Genomic DNA, 20783 nt, shown 5'->3' with positions numbered 1-20783 from the left:
ATTGGCTTGATGTCCAGTGTTTGATTAATTTTTGTGGCTTTAAGACGATATATGCAAACAAAAATAATTTTCAGCTGCTATCAGTTTAAAATAGTTTTTTTCTCTTCTGAAAAAAAAGACCAAAAACTGATGACTCTCTACATGATCCAATTTTCTAAAATGTTATCTAGAGTAATACCTCCCCCTTCCCTTAATACCATAACAGCTAGTAGCAAATCAAGACTCACGCCTGCGACTTTAACTAAAGGCTAACTTTGTAAAAGTAATAAAAAACCACACAACTCCGGTCCATCATTTAACATCTTGTGAAGCAAAAAGCTTGTTAGAAACAAATCCATCAAGATGCTTTAACTTCAAACCAATGCTGTATGACAGTCCTCTATCCAGAATATTTAAAGTTAAGGTTCAAAGTTAAAACACCTTAATTATGGATTTGTTTCTTACAACCACTGCTTTTCCTTAACTAATAGATTTAATAACTCAAATTATTGTGATTCTTTTATCAGCTGTTTTGACTCATTTTGATGGCACCCATTCACTGCAGAGGATCCATTAGTGAGGCAGTGATGTAATCCAACTCTTTAAAAATGCTATCATCTTTTTCAAAAGATGCTAGACATGAAAAAAAAAAAAACATGTCCAGTGCAAGTTTTCATTAGCAGTATTTCATTATATTTAATGTTTAAAACAATAACTTTGGGGCACAGTGGTCCATAAACATCCCCTCAAGCAGCAAACTTTAAAATACATTTTCCAATGATCTGCAAATGGCACTCTTCAAAGACATACTGACCCCAGGTCTGGTTTGCACCTTCTAATAAACTTCTAAGCAACATTACATTTTACAAGATGTTGTAAAAAAAAGAAAGGAAGACAGCAGAGCAGGTCTCCAAATACTGGTATTTTTCCACATCTACGCTAGAGCCCTCACGCCAGAAACATACATTAACAGCTGTCACATAAGAAAACCGTTCCAAGAGTGAGGAAGATAAAAAAAAAAAATGATGTAAGGGAAACTAACCTTAAATAAAATAAAACAGACATTAAATAAAAACAACAACAGGAAATGTCAAAGTTCATTCATTTGGAGTGTAGTAGAAGGTGCAAAAGCTAAAAGCTGAACTCTTGTTTGCCGCTGGCTGGTTAGTGTGTGTACATGTGTTATAGTGTGTGTACATGTGTTATATAAGTGTGTTCAAACCTAATCAAATTAATATAGCCAATTATAGCGAAGCATAAATTTCCCAACAGCACCTGTTTATAGAAACTGTTATCTGTTCTTTTATGTATTTTGGCTCTAGGTCTGTGTGTTTCTGGGACATACTGATGGTCACAGAGTTCAATGGCTCTATACCTGCTGTCAGTGATGTGTTAGCAAACAGGCTGAATTCAGATAAATGGAGAAAAACTGCTTAAACACATTAACAACAGATTTGGTATGTGCTAATGAAAGGCTATTTGTGTGTGTTTGTGTGTGTGTGTGTGTGTGTGTGTGACAGAGGGCCTACCGCTGGTTCACGTCAACCAAATGAGTGGTCAAATAATGTGGCACTGACCTCTGAATGTGTGTGTGTGTGAACAATTATGATTAATTTGTTTTCTTATAGTCACAACATTACAAAAGTAACATTGACAAAGTTGGCACATTATACAGTCACCTGACTCACATTTCTCTTATTTTCGGGCTCATTCTTACACAAACACACGCATAAACACGCTTGCGAGCGCAAGTGTAGAAATGTCACTTCCACATAACACGGGTTCATTAGGAGATCCTTCAAAAAGGACAATCAGCACACCAAGGCTGATTCGGAGCTTCCCTCAGGCACACTGCAGAGGTCAAAGTGCTGAGTGATGACCGCCATCACTTCCTCTGGGACAGAGTCACAGCTGTTAGCTTCTTAAGGCAGGACTGTTGCTGCTGCTTTTCTCAGTTTCTCTGAGTCCATCTTTCATCAGAGCAGAAAAGACCTGCAGGAGGGGGGAAAAAAAAGAGGAAGTTTAGACTGCTTTATGTCATTCATTTGGATTAAAACAAGCATTTTCTTTATGAAGATCACATTAAAACAGACTTGGATCATTTTTAACATGCCTTAACAAAACCTTTAACATGTTTTATTTGTTTACCATTGACCAAATGATCATTTAAATTTCAATTACTTTTCAATTACTTTTCAATCTCAATATTTATATTTAATAGGGCTGCAACTAACGATTATTTTGATAATTGATTAGTTGGCTGAATAATTTTTTTTCGATTAATCAGATTAAACCCCCTATTTTAATTTTTCTGTCAAAAACACACTATTTCGTATTCTGCCCAATGTCCTTAAAACAAAGGTGCCAACTGAATGCTATGAAAACATACAGTGGTTAATTTATAATACACCTGTCATAAGACAAAACACAAATATTTTATTAAACAGTCAAAAAAATTTAATTCTAAAACCTTAAATTCATTTGTTTTAATACATTTGTTAATCACTGTAGGCTACATAGTGAATATAGTTTCAATCTCTAGATCAAAAATGAAAATAAAGATACTAAAGACGAATAAAATCACAGTAATGCTCTGCAGGAACACGTGTCGCATGCACTTTGATCACTCCTCTTACTGCAGTCGCCTAGGGTGCAAACTGACTGGGGGGTGCCACAGGAAGGGTTTTTTTTTGTCTCGTGACCATCATGCACTCCTACACCCTGTGTAATCCCACCAGTCACAATAGTGACATTAAAAAAAGATTTTCACTTATAAAGCTCTAAAAACCTTACTGACCGATGTTTTAATGCACAAAAAATAAAGGGTCTCATTTAAATATGTGCACTTTCACATGATAAGTGCAAATTGTCACATGACCAGAGCAGCTTATTTCCTGTTTGCACCTTGAGAAGATGACGGCTGCATCAAAGCTCCAAAACTAAAGGCTAGTAAAGTGTCTTAACATAAATATATGACAAAGATTTTCGGTAAACATGATCTTTAGGGTGTCTAGTATTAATATATGCATTCACATATATTTAATAAAAATGTACTCATATACGAGTAAACATGTTGATGGTCACAATAGTGACCGTGGGATAACAGTGAACTTAGGTACGGTGTACAATATAAATCCAATTGCAGGTGATAGTGAAAATGACAATAAAATATGTTGCAATGACAAAATAGAACACTAAATTAAAAATTCAAATGTTACAAAAAAATTACAAAAATGATGTTGTAATACTCTAAGCATTAATATAAAATTTTATGTTATATTTTACACACAAAAAATAATATTTTCTATTTTTTTTATCTCAGTGTTCCTAGCAATGTTGGAGTAGTTTTTTTTTAGCATAATAGAATATGAACAAACAGTTTAAAATAGCTGGGCTAAGAATATCGAACAATTGTTTTGACCGCAAAAATATATGTTATTTCAGTACACACATTATCCCACCGGTCAACACTTGTGACCTAACATAAAACAATATTTCACACACTTTTCCAAAACAAAACAAAACAATTATTGATTATTTCAAAGGGTTACTAATGACACAACATTTGGATATACTGGGGAAAATTTGTGATTAAATGGGTTAAGCAAAATAATTTCTGACAGTTAACAATTTTATCGATTAGTTTTTGCAGCCCTAATATTTGATTAAATATCAACTGTCTCACAGTTGTAAATGTGTGAATTTCTGACCTGGTTCCACCGGCGGTTGTTACTGATCATCTGTGTGTTTGCGATGCAGGAGAAGAGTGTGTGTGCAGGAGTGTTTTCAGGCAGCCGGGAAAGGAACTGTGCACTATGGATGAAATCCATCTGCAGTAGAACATCCTGGTACAGCCTCAGAATTCCCAGTCCTGTCCGGAATAACGCCTCCTCTCCATCTCGGCAAAACACATCCCAAACACGACATGCCACGTCCAGCGGTAATGACTTGCTGTACAGAGTGAAGATCCTGAGAGAAGGACAGAAATAAGTCGCAAGAGAGAAGTTTGCTCAGATGCTCTGTGTTTCTGCAGGTGGGAACTTAATTATTATTAAAAGGTTCCATTAACCATTCACAGTTTTGAGGAAGAAATATTGGAAAACAAGATATTACATTTTGAGAAAAGATTCACACTTTTTAAATTAATTTTTAAATTACTTGTTTGAATGTCTTTTTAAAGACAGAATGTAATAAAATAAAACAGAACATAAAAGCAGCCCTAGAGGGCGATAAAGAGCTACTGCAGGAAAACAATGCTAATGAAGTGCTCCTCTCTGATTTCAAAACAAGGAAAAGAAACACAGAGGAGAGGAACGACCGAACAGCAGGAAAAGAGATATTTAGAGCAGATTTACCAGTCTATGAGGTAAAAGTCAGGCGTCAAGCTGTTGTTCTGAAAGTGCTGGAATAGTTTGGGAAGGTTCTCCTCAAAAAACACCTCAAACGCTGCAAAATACTTCAGCATCTAAGAAAAAAAAATAGGACTTCGGTACAAAGTATAACTCCAACTTAAACAAGCACGATCAAAAGCACACTGAGTGTGTAAGACTAAAGGAATGTTCGGCAGCAGACAAGACTTTTGAGTTCTTTTTCTCAGAGTTTTCCTGGCAAACGAAATCTCTATAAGTGGGTCAACAGATGGTTGGAATAAATGCTGATTGCAAACGCAGACACAACGCTCTCTCTCTTTTAAGAGGAAATGTAAGTTTTGTACAAGGTCTACTATAATAAGTGTTTATTGAAGAGAGAGAGAGTGTGTGTGTGTGTGTGTGTGTGTACTTGTTTTTCTATTCTGGTGGAGACTTAAACCTGAATACACACAGACTCATGGGGACTCGTGTCACGGTGGGGACCTAAATTGAGGTCCTCACGGGTAAACAAGCTAATAAATGACACAATGAAGTTTCTTAAAAGTCTAAAAATGCAGAAAGTTTCCTGTGATGGTTAGGTTTCGGTGTAGGGTTGGTGTAGGGCCATAGAATATACAGTTTGTACAGTATAAAAACCATTACATCTATGAAGAGCCCCCACAAGGATAGCTGACCAGACGTGTGTGTGTGTGTGTGTGTGTGTGTGTGTGTACCAGGTCATGGTCCACTCTGAAGAAGGCCATCTGGCATGGTTTGTTAAGGAGGTTGGCAAAGGCAATGAAGGCATCGGCTGCCTCCAAATTCAGAATTAGAACAGCAGCAATGAACGACATCCCCTGAACCTAAAACACGCCACATACACATCAAACTCTCGATGAAGAACATCTCTGAACTGATATGATCCAGGATGGTACTTACATAGCCTACATCAGGTCTGTAACAGGTGTACGCCCCCAACACACTGTGCAATATATCATGATAAGGTCCATCCTGAGGGAAAGAGAGAGAGAGAGAGGAACAAATTAGTCATGATGGAAACAAAACTAAAATAGCCAAAAAATAAATAATAATAATGGCAGTACCAAAGCACCTGTTCTTACCTTCTGGAATATGTAGAGAGAGGGGAAAGTTCTGGAAATATCCAGCTTGATTAAATCCAGACTCGACTCTCTGTCTGCCAGTGACACTCCACAATCTAATCAATTAAAACCAGATGAAGTCATTAGTCAGGCTACAGCTGGCTGACAGAGCTAAAAAAAATCTAATTTTATGGATTTGCTCTGAAATAGCTTAAAGAATGTTTTTTTTTTTTTTTTTTTTTGCTTTAGGAAAAAAAAGCACCTGCTAAAGGAATAAATGTAAGGGGAATAAATCATTTTTTTCTCCCAGCCAGAGAAAAAAAAATAGCCAATGTGATTTGTATTATCAAGGTTGAAAACAGTGCTGTTTAATATTTTTGTGGAAGTATTTTAAAGTGATGATGCAAATGAATCGTTGAATTAAGAGTTTTGACTGGTTTTCTAAAGCACTTTAAATAGTCTAAACTGCTACTAAATGTTAAATCAGAGACATTATTAAAACTGTCTGTTATGAGAAAGGATGCAAAATATTGTAATGGCTCTCAAAGAGCATATTAAAATCTCTACAGTATTCACTTAGTTTACAGCAGAATTATCATGGATAGGTTGTAAATATTCTTCGTATCTTCCTGTCACATGTCAGAGTAGATAAGTCAAGTTCTTATCTGGTTTATTGATTTCATGTGATGCAATTCAGGAAGCTGTTGATGGAAGCCATGTATTTGACACCATCGACACATACTGACAATGTAAACACTCTCGATCTCTCCTCACTTTCACTTTCAAAGACAGAATTGTTTAGTTACGTCATTCTTTAATGTAGTTTAGTTTGCAGATAGGTCAAAAAGAACAAACAGACCTTCATTTTCATTGACTGAACTCGTCTCACTGAAACTCCTCCACTTCTCTTTGGCTCTGGACAGGAAGATCTCATACAGTTCTAAAACACACACACACACACACACAATTGCTGTGACAAAGGCAACAGCTGCTTCTTTGTCAACACAGTTCATCTGGACACATTCTGTGTTTGCTTGTGTCAGATTGATGGTACGCAGAGGGCCATAGATGATCGAGCCTAACCAAATGTGAGGAGTGCAGCAGTTGTCAGTTACCTGGGGTGATGTTAAGCTCATTCCCGATGGCGAGGCTCCAGACCTTCCCACGGACACTGGGCGGGACGCCCTGCCACCAAAGTTCTCGTACACGCCGTGTGTTACGCCTTTGTCATGGCAACAGAACCCATCATTACAGGGCATTAAAAGACATCAATAAAAAAAAAAAACACTTTTTCTGCACATATGGATGGGGACACTTACATGCTTTCCCAATTAGGCAGGACTTCAGTGTTCCAGATCACCATGGCATTGGCGATGATGTCCTCCTGTCGGTATCGCTCCTTCATTTGACGTTTTTTCTTCTGTGCCTCTTTCATCTCTAATCAAAAGAAGATAAATAGTTTGTGTGTGTTTGGATTGGCAGTTAGAGGGTTAGCTGTGCTGAAATACAGGGGTGTACGGTCATCAGTTCAAGTGTTAAACATCATTATCATTGCAAATGCTCAAACTGTGTGTTGCACAAATAGACACGTTACTCACCCCTTCTCTTGGCCCCTGCAACCATCTCACTGTACTCCTGTCTGTGTCTCTGAGATTCCTCTTCTGATTTAGCAGGCAGGTTCCTAAAAACACAAGAACTCTTTAAAACTGCACAAACATTAAAACCCTTCACCCAAATATACACGACTGTTAAAGTTTGGGGTCAGGGAGATTTTTTCATGTGTTATTGAAAGAAGTCTCTTATGCCCACCGAGGCTGCTTTTATTTGACCAAACAAATTAAAATAATAATTTAAAAATGTAATTTACTGCTGTGATGGCCAAGCTGAATTTCCATTACTCCTGGCATCAGTGTTGAATGATTTCTAATTATTATCAATGTAAAAAACAAAAAAAACAGCATTTATTTGAAACAGAAAGTGTGTAATTTCTGTACGCCTAGCATGACTAAACAAAATTACACAAATAATGATTTGTAATATTGAGTTTTATGAACACTTTCTGTCTGCCGTTATTAGAGCAAATCAATATCCCTGCCCCAAACTTTGAGCCAATGTTGATGTATCACTCATTAAAGTATTTTAACAAAATAAAATACCTCAGCTTCAACCTAATCACAAAACCAAATGTGCTGCATGAAGCTAAAAGGGATAATCTCTGCTTTACAGATTAACAAACTGACCGTCTGTTATAAATAACTACACATTTCTGCTACACTTTCAAGATTTCAGAAAGGATTTATCCATGTTTTCATTGGTACAACTCCAGAATGTTTGTTGTTTTGGGGTTTTAAATTTAGGCCAAATCCTTAAATCAGAGGAATGATATGAAGACTAAAGCAGACATGGTTCATGAGGAAAGTGTATGGTCCTTCAGAGGACTGAATTCACTCTGTGGATAAAGTTCTTTGTACTTTTCTTTGGACAGTGCCTTCAGAGCAGGGACATAACCACCATTAAAGGTGCTGTATGTAAGTTTTTCACTCTACTAAAACATAAAAATACCATTGTATGCTGAAACATGTTAAGTTAAGATACTTGTTTATCTGATAAACAATGCTACATTCATTCTCCTTTGAAAATGTGCATCCCGGGGCGGAATGTCAGCCTCTGTTTTGGTTTGTGAAACCCGCCCACTGCCAGTTTACTCAATTATATTTTGGCACCATGGGTTGCCAGTTGGCGGAAAACACTCCGTATTTCATTTAATTAATCGTCAAGTGCGCTCATTCCTGTTGGTTTAGACAATCTGGCAACCTGCATGCATCAAGTCTGAGGAGGAGGGGCTTTGTGAAAAAAACCCTCTCAATATTTTGAATTTGGACTGCAATACCTAGTTCAACCACTTGGTGTCAAGAATACATACAGGACCTTCAAGTCAATATTCGGAATAGTGATGTTGGCTTTTCGATTGTTAACCAAAACATTTTTATTTCTATTATTAATAAAATTATTACATGTTCAATCCTGAACATGTGGTACATATTTGGTTTAGAACCCCAGTTTTCAATTATTAACAAATAAGCAAAGCATATACTTTTCTGCTACACATTATAAGAATTTTGTAACAACAAAATCTGCCCTTCAGGTTTATATGCACACATTTGGTATGACGGCTTGTGTTTCACCTGCAGTGCCCAGGGAATTTGGGTAAATATTTGATTAAATGGAAGCTTGCGCAGCACTTGAGGAGCTGTAGTTCATGTTTCACACTTACGCAGGTCTGTCTTCCAGAATGAGAGCAGTGGTGGATAAAGGCTCAAACTCCAAATTTTTGCGTCTCGTCGGCTGAGGGTGAGGGGGTGGTCCTGTGGCGGGTCCCACCCTGGACTCATACTCCTTAAAAAAACGAAAGAAGAGAAGTCATTACAGCAGATCTGGGTCTACAATTTCTCAGCTGCCACATGTATCCGGAGGAGAAAGAATTCCATCATGAGATTCCCACATGCTATGAGTGAAAGGCCAAAAGACACTGTTGTGTCAACAGTCTTAATGCTAAACCCATATAACAACTGAAGAACAAACAGCATGACTCCAATCCAAGGTCAAGCAGAGAAATAACACATTTACATTCAAAGAGCAATTGCTCAAACACAAAGTCATTATCTTGGTCTATCAGTCAGACTTTGCAAAAAAAAAAATTTTAACATGGGGAGTCTATGGGAGTGACTCCCTTTTGATGACGAAGAATTTTCAGTTTTAGTCACTTCCTTCTTGGCCTCACGAGAGAGAGAGCGGGCGGTTGGCGCTCGGGCGTGACGTGTAATGTACGAGTCGAAAACGCTAGGCACGTTATACTTTCAATAAAGCAACCAAACGATCTCGGCGTCAGCGGGCAAAGTGAGGAACTAACTGATCTCTGCTTTATTACAGTTCGCACATATTTTTTTGTCGCGAATGTTGATCTTTCTTCTAAACAGCTGGTAAAAGAGTCGTGCGATAACTCGCATCATCACTTCGACACGGCATTAGATCTGGCTTTTGTTCACACAGCGCTCGTTTACTAGGTCCCCGACCCGGGTTCAATGCCGGAATCAATCCCGGGACGTGGTTGCTTTCACACAGAAGGCGACCCGGCAATGTTCCGGCAATATGTCAGGTCAGACGTGCAGTGTGAAAGGGGCTTATGTGAAGTATTGCCAGATTTATGTGGCCATGATGTTAAAAGGTAAAATTATATAATAATTACACAGAGAAGGTCAATAAGAATGCTGTTAACTGAATGTTTTTTTTATATGTACTTTTGAAACAAGTAAAAAAAAAAACATTCCTTTAAGGATAGTAGTATCTGAAAAAAGCTTTAAGATTTGTAAGACACAAGCCTTCATGTGTGAGTTTATCGGAGGTGTCTCTCTCACTGGAATACAGAGAGACACCTGCAGAGTGTGGAGGGTGAATAGAGCTGAGAACAACACGGGCTCAGTCATCACTTACCAAAGGGGAAGAGTAAAGACAGCTGCATGCACGCACACGCACACACACACACACACACACAAAGCCCACGCTTGCCCCACACACACTTGTCTCTTCTGGCTGACACACAAGATGACGCAGAGTTTCCAGCAGTAATCTCAATCCTTCTTTATTTCACTTACTCTGCCATTCTTGGTTTCTCTTCCTCCTCTTTCTTTTTTGCTTTCTCGCTCTCTTACTAACTCTCTTCTGCCTTCCCTTGCTATCTTTTCATTGCACAAATAAGGGTATGAACTTCAGTGTTTCTAGTCATGGAAATAGCAGTACTGTTTCTTGGGTTATACATACTCTAACCACATTATAAATGCCCACCCAAATAGGAAAACGATGTCAATTTATATCTATGTTTGCATGTGTGTAATAAGTATGTACAGGTTTGGGGTCAGTACAATTTTGTAAATAAAACAAATATATACTTTTATTTAACTAAGATACAATATAGTGATGAACAAGTGACAGTAGAAACATTCATAACATTACAATTTTTTTATTTCAAATAAATGTTGTTCTTTTAAACTTTATATTTTCATAACCAATATATTACTGTTTCCTATTAACCAGAAGCAAACCATTAGACTATATTAAGTAGACACAACATATGAAACTATTTTCAACATTCATAATATATTATATATATTAATAATATATTTGAGTATCAAATGAACAAATTGCAATGATTTCTGAAGGATCCTGTGTCAATGAAAACTAGAGTAATGGCTGCTGAAATGTTACTAGATATTACTTTATTTTAATCTACTTCTATCAATTTAGGCATCACAACACCATAATGTTCAGTAAATAAGCACAAAGAGTTAAAAATATCCAATACTGTGATTTTTTTTATTTTTTATTCCGTCTTTATGTTCCACAGAAATGCAAATCAGAGTGGTCTGAAACAAGAGAGTGATTAAATAAAAACATGATTCAGGATTTAAAAACAGGATTTTTGGGAAATGCCATTCCTTTAAACCACCACTCTTACCTGCTGTATGGTTTTACAGTCTTTAGGAGGGATGTCCCGCAGTGGAATTTTCCCAAACAGCTTCCATCCTGGAGTACTGTGGGATGCTGCTGCCCTTGACTCTTTGGTCTTCCAGGAAAACAAATTCCTTTGAAGACAGAAGACAGATAGGAAGAGAGACCATAATAGTCACTATTTAAAAACATACTCCACATAATCTAATATCATTAGAATAAAAAAGAGAGAGATTCACAAACAGTTCAATGAGTCCTTGTAGCCTTTGATATAAAGACGCCAAAATACGACAAGCATTAAACTCATTAAGTTCAGACTATGTCTATAGGGAATTAAGATCTTGGACGGCTCGGCCAAGTTAATACACTAAATAAAGTAGATTTTAAAGTGTTCTTGGTGATACGGCAACACCAGCATCCTGCAAATAAACCGTGAGTCACAGTCACAGATGCCATTTACACAAACACACAGATAATGAGCAGACCCTGCTGTGGAGATGAGCACATTAAATCTCTGAACATGCTTTCTGAGGAGACAATCGATCTTATGCCGTTTTAATTACATAATTAAGCCATTGAGGCAGGTCAATACTGTCCTGAGAGAGATGGATAGGATGACAGACATAACAGTGAGGGAGATGGACAAAGAGAAAGTGTGACAAAGGATGATATGGCATGGTACAGCTGGAAAGGAGAAGTTAGTTCCCGTAAAAAAAAAAAAAAAGGGGAACTGAAGATACGGAGTGAGCAGAAACAAGGTCTCAGCAGCAGAACACCATGAAGCCCAACTCATAAAAGCTGACATTAAAATTCCTCAGAGAGTGTGTGTGGGTTTTTTTCCATACTAAAGTCTATGAAGGTCTTTGTAGAGACCAAAGCTCCTGGGAAGAGGACTTGCTCTGAACTCTGACATTACATTACTGGTGCAATAAGGCAAATTTCAACCCAAACCTAACGGAAACAAGTCAGATATGCAGTCTGATGTCATGCAGTTTGGTTCCGATGCAACATTTTGTCTTCATGTAAGTCTGAAATGACAAAAAGTCATTTGACTTTGATAAAGCAAAGCGGCTTCTTTTCATCAAACATCTGAAAACATAACACAAGGAGTGTGTTCAAAGTAAACGGCACACTTAAGACCTGCTGTGAAGCATGTCTATGAAGAAAGAAGGCACAAGTGAGTGGCGGTCAAAGCACCTGTTGTTACTCATCATTCATTACCTGATCATGCGAGCAACAGTGTGACTTTTGCTCTAAAACAGTAAAGCACTCCCTCACAGATAACAACACTTCAAAAAACACATATAGGCAATATCTGAAAATAAAATGCAATGATGATTCAAGCAAAAAGTTTTAAGGAATTAGTCGGTGATTGTGTAAATCTGTGGGGTTACAATTTTCTCTCTCTCACATATATTTGTATTAAGGATGCATCTGTAAGAATGCACCAATATTGAGTAGCCACAATAATTGATGTTATGGCTGGTAACATAACAAATTTTCAACCAATTTTCAACATTGACAACAATAAGAAATGTTTTTTGAGCATCAAATCAGCATATGAAAATAATTTCTGAAGGATTATGTGACACTGAAGACTGGCATAATTGCTGCTGAAAATAACAGGAATAAATAATAAAAATATATGTATTCGAAAATAAAACCGTTATTTTTAATTGTAATAATATTTTGCAATATTGTTGTTTTTAATGTTTTTTTGGTCAAATAAATGCAGCCTTGGTGAACATAAGAGACTTTATCGAAAACAATTAAAAAAAATCCTACCAATGATAATGTATATAAAAAATTTTTTTTAAAAACCCGGAGAGCTGAAACTGTTTGTAGATATCTGAATGGGGCAAATGTAAAAAGGTTGCACTCATCAGGCTTTACCTGGTCAGAAACTCAGCAATACCGTGTCTCTTAGTGCCAAGTGTCTCGTCAGATGAGGGATCAGTGTCAGCTGCGACCCTGTCTGGAGCACTCTGCCTCCGGCCGCCCTTGAATGCCTTCACAGAGCTGAGACATTCATCCACACCGCCCTCTGCTCCAAAATACCCATCATCCCCGGGGCTCAGAGGAGTGGCACCACAGCTGAGGGATACTGTGTGACCGGGGTTAGTCCGGAGGTTCTGGGGCCTGAGTGGAGGAGGGCCTGTGTCGCTGAAATCCTCCTCTGGGCTCGGGTCGGTCTCTGTGTAATCGCTGGTGTTTTCTGGCAGGGGGGACAGGGACAGCTTGGCACTGAGGTCTGACAGCGTGTCTGCGGGATCCTGGTCACAAGGCCGGGCCTCCTCTGAGCTCTCAGCGCTAGCACGACTGATCCTTTCACATGACCTCCCCGTGGAGAGGACACCGTCGCTTTGTTGAACAAAGACACGGCTTTCTGGCGCAGGACGGCCACCCAAGGCTCTGAAGGGGACTTGAGACAGGGTGTCATAACTGTTCACAATCAAAAAACCCCCATTACCCACTTTCACCCCTCTGTCCAAACCAGGCACCTTCCTGTTGAATCCTTCTGCATAATCCAAACACCTTAAATGAGTCTGATCGTGATCCATGTGCTCAAGGGTAACATCTCCATTAGGCATCTTCATATCCGGCGAGTTTTTACCAATAATTGACACTGCAGACCTCAGTTGTGAATTTAAATAGCCTTTGTCGGGTTTATTTAAGCTCTCGGCTTCGGAAGTCCCTGTAACTCGATCCGGACCGGACCGGGTTCCCCCCTCTCCATCCTGACACACCATATCCACCTCCAGCTTCCCGGGAAACCCGTTTAATACTCCGGCTCTGCACCCCACCACCACCTCCGGGGTGAGAGACGGCAGTCTAGCACCGCCCGGATTCGCATAAACCGAACAGTAAACAGAACCTTCCCGGGCGCTTTCGGTGTCTGAACTACAAATGCGTGCTTTGTACTCCTCCCGGTTGTCGTTGACATCGATGGACGGTGCGAGTCCCGGCTCATCAGCAGCATCCTCCACTCTTTCCATCTCACTGGAGTTGTCGACGGTTCAGCTGTCTGCAAAACAAGCTCTCATCTTATGTTCCCCGCTGATTCTGCCAGTCCAGTACATTCATGACATCGCACCTCCGAAGCCTGTAAGCATTGAGGACAGAGGGTAAAGCCACGGCTCGGTGTTGTTTATGCATATTTTGATCCACGTCCAGCCCAGTTGCTTATAGAGGCCATTTTGAATGTGGTGTCGGCGTGTCTCTTCCAAGCAAAAGGTTGGAAGTGGAAGTGGAACTTGATTTCCAGGAGTTTACGCGACATCCACCGGACAGTTGGAGCTACTGCAGGGACTCTGCGTTTACAAAGCAGCACATAAACGATTGATTATTATTTTGATTATTTTATAAACTCTTTTAATATATATATTTCCATTATTCGTCTTGTCATCTTCTATTATTTGTATAACCAAAATCGCTAGCCCGACGTCCCGAGGCTATTGTGTTTTCCAGTCGGGCTACCAACATTTTTTCCAAAAATGTTCCACCACAGTATCCAGATGTCATTAAATAAATATGAGCGCTGCACGTTTCAAGTCAAAAAGCGACGCGGATGTCTCTGGTGGGAACTGACTGTCCTCAGAAATGTGTCGTTGCCATTTGCGGATCTGCTTTGTGTACAGCCGTTACCAGGGAAACCGCAATATTTCATCGCTCCTAAAGCGCCACCTCGTGGCAGAGAATGAATGTGCATTTCCAAAAAGCCTTTCTTGCTGTTTATGGTCAGACCAGTGCAAATTTCAACTCATGTTTTTACGCAGCAAACACATAGAAGTTAACGCCTTCAAAAAATCGAAACAAATAAGACTAATAATATTTATTATTTATAGTCATGTTTATATGTTTTAAATTTATACGCTTAATTTATCTTTTTTCATAAAAAATGGTCTAAAGGCTAAAATGCTGTTGTGTAATTTTTTTGTTTTTGTGAAAATCTGTATCTGAACTGTAAATCATGTGATTTTATGGCTCAGTACTGTATGCTACCATAAACACTGTCCAACACCATTGTTCATTTTACTTTAGCAGCTCTTAAAATGGGTCATAAATTGCCTTAAATTATTTTTTCTAAATCCTGCAGATACCCTTTAAATAGTTAAATAAAATTCCTTCATTCATATTTGTTGATATTTGTGTATTCAAAATATTTTTTACATTTAAACTCCTATTCACTTCTCTCTCTTTCTCTCTCTCTCTCTCTCTGTGTGTGTGTATATATATATACTCTCTCTCTGTGTGTGTATATATATATATTTTTCGGGAGCTGAACTCAAAGATCTAAGACTAAAACAGCACTCCAAAGTGCCAGACCCCCTCGAATGTGAGCATTTCACCACTCAAGTCGGTTACAATGACGAACTGCAGTCAGGTTAAGACCCCGATGAGGACGACAAGCATGCAGATGAGCTTCCCTGAGATGGTTTCTGACAGTTGTTCTGTCAAAATTCTTTGGTTATGCAAACCGATTGTTGCAGCAGTTGTCTGGGTGGCTGGTCTCAGACGATCCTGGAGGTGAAGATGCTGGATGTGGAGGAGGCTGGTGTGGTTACACGTGGTCTGTGGTTGGGATGTACTGCCAAATGCCTTTGGAGATAAAACTGCACATTTTAGAGTTGCATTTTATTGTGTCCAGCCTAAGACACACCTGTGCAATAATCATGCTGTCTAATAAGCATCTTGATATAACACACCTGTGAGGTGGATGGATTATCTCAGCAAAGGAGAAGTGCTTACTAACACAGATTTAGACAGATTTGTGAAAAATATTTGAGAGAAATAGGTATTTTTTGTACACAGAAAAAGTGTTAGATCTTTGAGTTCAGCTCTTGAAAAAAAAAGTGTTGCGTTTATAATTTTGTTCAGTTTATATGTATATGTATATAGGTCTTTTTTTTTATTTGGCTAGTTACATTTTTGGCCTACCAAAATCTATTTATCGATCTAAAGGCCAAAATGGCCACAAGAGGGCGGCAATACACAAGTCTTTATGGGTTTAAGCCAGGACATGTAACAAGAATAAATCAAGTTTGATAACTGCTAAACTTTTTATGTATGCTTGGAAATTCAATAATTTTATATAAATTCTGAGTATCCACATGTTTTTTTTTTTTTTTTTAAGAAAAAATGAAGGAAAAAAAGTTTTTTAGGTTGCTGGATTTTCCCTAAATTTACTCAATGAAATATGACACTAGTCTATGGCCCGTTGTTATTTAAAATCCAAACAAGACCTGGCCTTTCATATCTCAGCATTTATAATTTAAAAATGTCTGCTGTGTTATTTCCTGAGTATAACATGAAGGCCAGATTTTATTCATTATGATGCATTATTCTTAGTCATTGCATTAAAATTAATGAGCTCAATTCTCTCAATGTCCAAGTAATGAAATGGAACACATTTGGGAGAAAAGTTAATTATTAACCACACTCTTCAAATACATATAAAACAAATGATGTGCTCATGGGTTCCTGAAAAAAATGGAAACCTGCTTGTGCCTTTCTCTCTCTCTCTCTCTCTCTCTCTCTCTCTCTCTCTCTCTCTTTAATACTTTGAACCATCGCGGAGCTTTTAAGTGCACTATACCATTACTGCAGGAAAAAAAATTGTGGTATCTAGTAACATGTGTGACAGTTGAATAAAGAGGAGTTCTTTAGTGAATAGACTGTGAAACCTAAAACCAAAACCAGAAAAAATTCAGCTTGACACGTATGCAGCAGCCATTCACAAACACTGTATGTTTCTCTATGACAGAATAGCGCAGACTTTTAAGCCTCTTTAAAATAGTAAACTACAAGACCTATAAAGTCTCGCACTGCAAATCATTTTGCACTATAAGACACAGGTTAAAATGATTTCTAACATTAAATGGTACATTTCATAAAATCATAATTAATATTTTCAACAAAAAAAAAAATATATATATAAAATGTGTATTTATTGTTTGCAGTGTTTAGGTTAACAACAACAACAAACAATCAATCAGTTAGTCATGCCTTAATCACTTCAACCATCAAATACAACTGACTTGACAGATTAATTTCATTAAAAATGTCACTGAATTCGTAATGTAATCTGTGGTCATTTGGATGATTCAAGAGCATGCAGAACTTTGCAACTTGAACATAAATGATTATATTTGATTATTAATGTGTAATTGTTACAGATATATTGTTGTTGTTGCAAAATCTGTTTGCACTGTTAGTTGTTCCCAAAATGTGATATGCGTGTTTACTTGTCCTTTGTAAAATGTTATTGTTGACAGGGTTTTCTGTCTGTAATTTCTGCAGACCTGGTCAAATTAAGATTTCAGTTTAATTGGCAAGTCATTCGGAGGGAAAGAATGTTGGTATGGACATAAACCAATCACAAAGCAAGAACTTCTCGAGCGAGACGCACCAGCGCATGAATGTGGGTCATTCCACGCGCTCAGCACCGGGAACGGACGCAGTTTTCCCAACTCGCCAACATGGGACAGTGCTGGAGATCGGACCGATCACTCAAAAAGAGTATCCTAAAACAAGGTAACTGGACATTATGAAACGCCTTGTTCAGATGCGATATTAACGGATATGATTTTAGAGATGGAAAACGGCACAAACCACACGCAGGACCGCGCGCACGGAGCACAGGAGCGAGAGGATGGAGACGGACAGAACAGCGTGCGGGCACTGCTGGGTTTCGTGCTCTTCCTCCTCATCGTCTCCACGCTGCTCGGAAACACGCTCGTGTGCGCCGCCGTGGTCAAATTCAGACACCTGCGCTCCAAAGTGACTAACTTTTTCGTAATTTCTCTGGCCGTTTCGGATCTCTTCGTAGCCGTCCTGGTGATGCCGTGGGAGGCGATATCCGCGGTGGCGGGCACTTGGCTCTTCGGCCGGTTTTGCGGCATCTGGATCGCCTTTGACATCATGTGCTCCACTGCGTCCATCCTCAACCTGTGCATCATCAGTGTGGACCGCTACTGGGCCATCGCGAGCCCGTTCCGCTACGAGCGCAAGATGACCCACCGGGTGGCTTTTATGATGATTGGAGTTGCGTGGACCCTGTCCATCCTCATCTCTTTTATCCCGGTCCAGCTCAACTGGCACATGGCTGAGGAAGATGAGGATGGCGCAGCGGGCAACGGCACCGATTACAGCGACAACTGCAAAGCCAACCTGAACCGGACGTATGCCATCTCATCTTCGCTGATAAGTTTCTACATCCCCGTGATCATCATGATCGCCACGTACACGAGGATATTTCGTATTGCGCAAACACAGATCCGCAGGATCTCCTCTTTGGAAAGGGCAGCGGAGCACGCGCAAAACCACCACCAGCCCAACGATTGCTCCAACGAGAGCTCACTGAAAACCACTTTCAAGAAAGAGACCAAAGTTTTAAAAACACTCTCGATCATTATGGGGGTGTTTGTGTTCTGCTGGCTACCGTTTTTCGTGCTTAATTGCATGGTGCCCTTCTGCCAGTGCGTGAGTGACACTACCTTCACCATCTTCGTGTGGTTCGGATGGGCCAATTCCTCCCTCAATCCCGTCATTTACGCGTTTAACGCGGATTTCAGGAAGGCGTTCTCCTCGATTTTGGGTTGCAACAAAATTTTCCCCAGCACCACAGTGGAGACGGTGAATTTCAGTAACGAGCTGGTGTCGTATCATCACGACACGACGCTTCAGAAGGAGGCGCAACCGCTGGTCGTTCAGATGCCGAATCCTCCGGAGGAGCCGAGTCTCCCGTTCGATAAGGCCTCGGTTACTTCGAACATGTCCCGGAATCACACAAACATGCTCTTACCCAACATCGGACTGTTTGAGTGCGACGGGGAGATTTCTCTGGACACTATCACGCCATTTACCTCCACGGGACTCATGGAGTGCGAGGGAATCCCAGGACAAATCATTAGTGAATGACTCAGGGGGGTTAGGGGTCGCCAAGGCTTTTACCTCCTCAAATGAAGGCCAAAATATTATTAGACTAGTGGTATCACAAAGCAGGCGAACAGGTTTAATTCTACATATCAAAAAGGTTAACAAAAAGTATCGCATTTTCGTCTGGCAAAAAAAATAAATAAAAAAAACTAAAAAAAAAAAAAAAACTTTTGCGGATACCAACAGTACGCCTCTCGAACGCTTACAGTATATTATTCAAAGTTACACAGGCAAAACATAAATACTGTTTTCTTCATAACACTTTTTTAAAAGGTAAAACGAGGATTTGCGCCAGACACTCATAAATAACCCTACAAATGATCTTTCTGAAAGTCAATGTAAGCACACTAAATACTTTTAAAGTGAACTTATTCACTCTTCGACTGATGCTGGAGGAATAATAAACTAAAATCATCACCAATGCATAAAATGAGCTCATGCCTCTTTTTGACCCCTGTGGTTTTCTTAAAATAAAGTGCATCCTACTTTTACCGTTATTTTAAGCATAATTAACTTAATTTGTTCAAATTAAGTTGTTCACTTGCCTTGTACATGTACAGTAAAATATGACATTCATTATAGATAATTGTATATGTGTTTTAATGTGAGAAATGTCCATTTGCTGACAACTTTTGCAAATCATGTAGCTATAATCCTTGCAGACATAAGCACATTCTCTTTGAACCTTTCTGTCCACAGCTTTTACATGAAAATCTCCTAAACTCTAAAAAGTAGCCAACTTTCCTTAGATCACAGCTCTGCACACTATTGGCTTTCTCTCATGAGGTGCCACCTGGCCTTTGAATTGAGATGCTAGACATTTCTTGTCTCCTTTTGCTTCTCTCTCCAGTCCATATGCTTAATTCATATTTATACAAGCATTAGAACACAGGAGAAACATTATTTCAGTCAAATGTCTAATCCTCTTTATGCATTCTTGTTAAAGATTACACACACATCATTAGATTTTATATTCATATATCAAAAAGTTGTATCAAAAACCCCTTTGGATTTTCAAATTCTTTCTAATTTCTAAGAATATTTGTCTTCATGAAGTACATTTAGAGGTGATATATTCTGAGGTCATGTAATAAGATATTACACTGGCTGAATTGTTAACAGGACAACCAGGTCATTCCTTCCAGAGGTAGAATGATTTATGTCTCAACTCCTCCCTGTTTGTAACCTACTTTATGCCGGATTGCATTATGTGTTGAATAGGCACAGGTTTCTTGTGGTAAAATGCGAGGAATCTGGTAGCAGCTGAAATCTCATCCTTAAATCCTGCTGTGTAAAACTGATCATGTTGTATAATCATTGCATGGAGTTATTATGCTGATTTTATTTTATTTTCTGGTCCATTCAGCACAGCCTCCTTGAACAAACGAGGAAATAAAGAGAAAAGGATCATTAAATGTCCTGTATAGGCAGCTCAGAAATTACATTTAAAAAGTGAGCAACATCAGCATATCAATAAGTAATAAAATCTATGATGAATATTTATTTTGGACACTTATCGGTACAGTTAATAACATGTTTTATTATAGACATTTTAAAATTTGTAAGAAAAATTAAATATCCCAAGAAGAGGATGTGCTTTGTTTCTTTTATTCCTTGATTTATAGTACAACATGACTTTTTCATCACAGACTAAAACGGTTGCACATGGTCACTCACATGGTACAGTGAACTAAAGGAAGATATCAGACCCATGGTAATACCTGACTTTTAGCAGTTTTCCAGCAGCTTATATATTGTTAGAGTGAGAGAGTGAACATGTCCAGAGATGAAGCCGTTTCTGTTGATTTGCTTTCCACTGTCATCCTGCTTTCACTCAGAAATTCTTCAGCCTTGTGAGAGCATTCAAAAGCTCTTCAAAACAAATTGAAAAGACAGAAAAAAATATATTGAT

General features: G+C 38.7%; 2 protein-coding genes across 2 annotated transcripts; one reads left to right on the top strand and one right to left on the bottom strand.

Moving 5' to 3' along the window:
* Positions 1–649: 649 nt before the first annotated feature.
* Positions 650–14176, bottom strand: LOC127976208 (TBC1 domain family member 12-like). The gene is made up of 13 exons (XM_052580474.1): positions 12827–14176; positions 10941–11067; positions 8703–8824; positions 7027–7109; positions 6748–6865; positions 6544–6650; positions 6288–6368; positions 5450–5544; positions 5268–5339; positions 5063–5191; positions 4335–4444; positions 3690–3948; positions 650–1971 (listed from the first exon to the last, which is right to left on the bottom strand). Exons 1-13 carry the CDS (start codon positions 13927–13929, stop codon positions 1894–1896), a joined length of 2484 nt encoding a protein of 827 aa, XP_052436434.1. The 5' UTR covers positions 13930–14176; the 3' UTR covers positions 650–1893.
* A 2748-nt stretch (positions 14177–16924) lies between these two features.
* LOC127976571 (D(1)-like dopamine receptor) lies at positions 16925–19592 on the top strand. Its single transcript, XM_052581104.1, has one exon. The coding sequence runs from the start codon at positions 17516–17518 to the stop codon at positions 18851–18853; it is 1338 nt and encodes a 445-aa protein (XP_052437064.1). The 5' UTR covers positions 16925–17515; the 3' UTR covers positions 18854–19592.
* The last annotated feature ends 1191 nt before the right edge of the window (positions 19593–20783 follow it).

This window comes from Carassius gibelio, chromosome B17 (genome assembly GCF_023724105.1).
Source record: "Carassius gibelio isolate Cgi1373 ecotype wild population from Czech Republic chromosome B17, carGib1.2-hapl.c, whole genome shotgun sequence".
Taxonomy (NCBI): domain Eukaryota; kingdom Metazoa; phylum Chordata; class Actinopteri; order Cypriniformes; family Cyprinidae; genus Carassius; species Carassius gibelio.
This window is presented reverse-complemented; position numbering and strand designations above follow the sequence as displayed.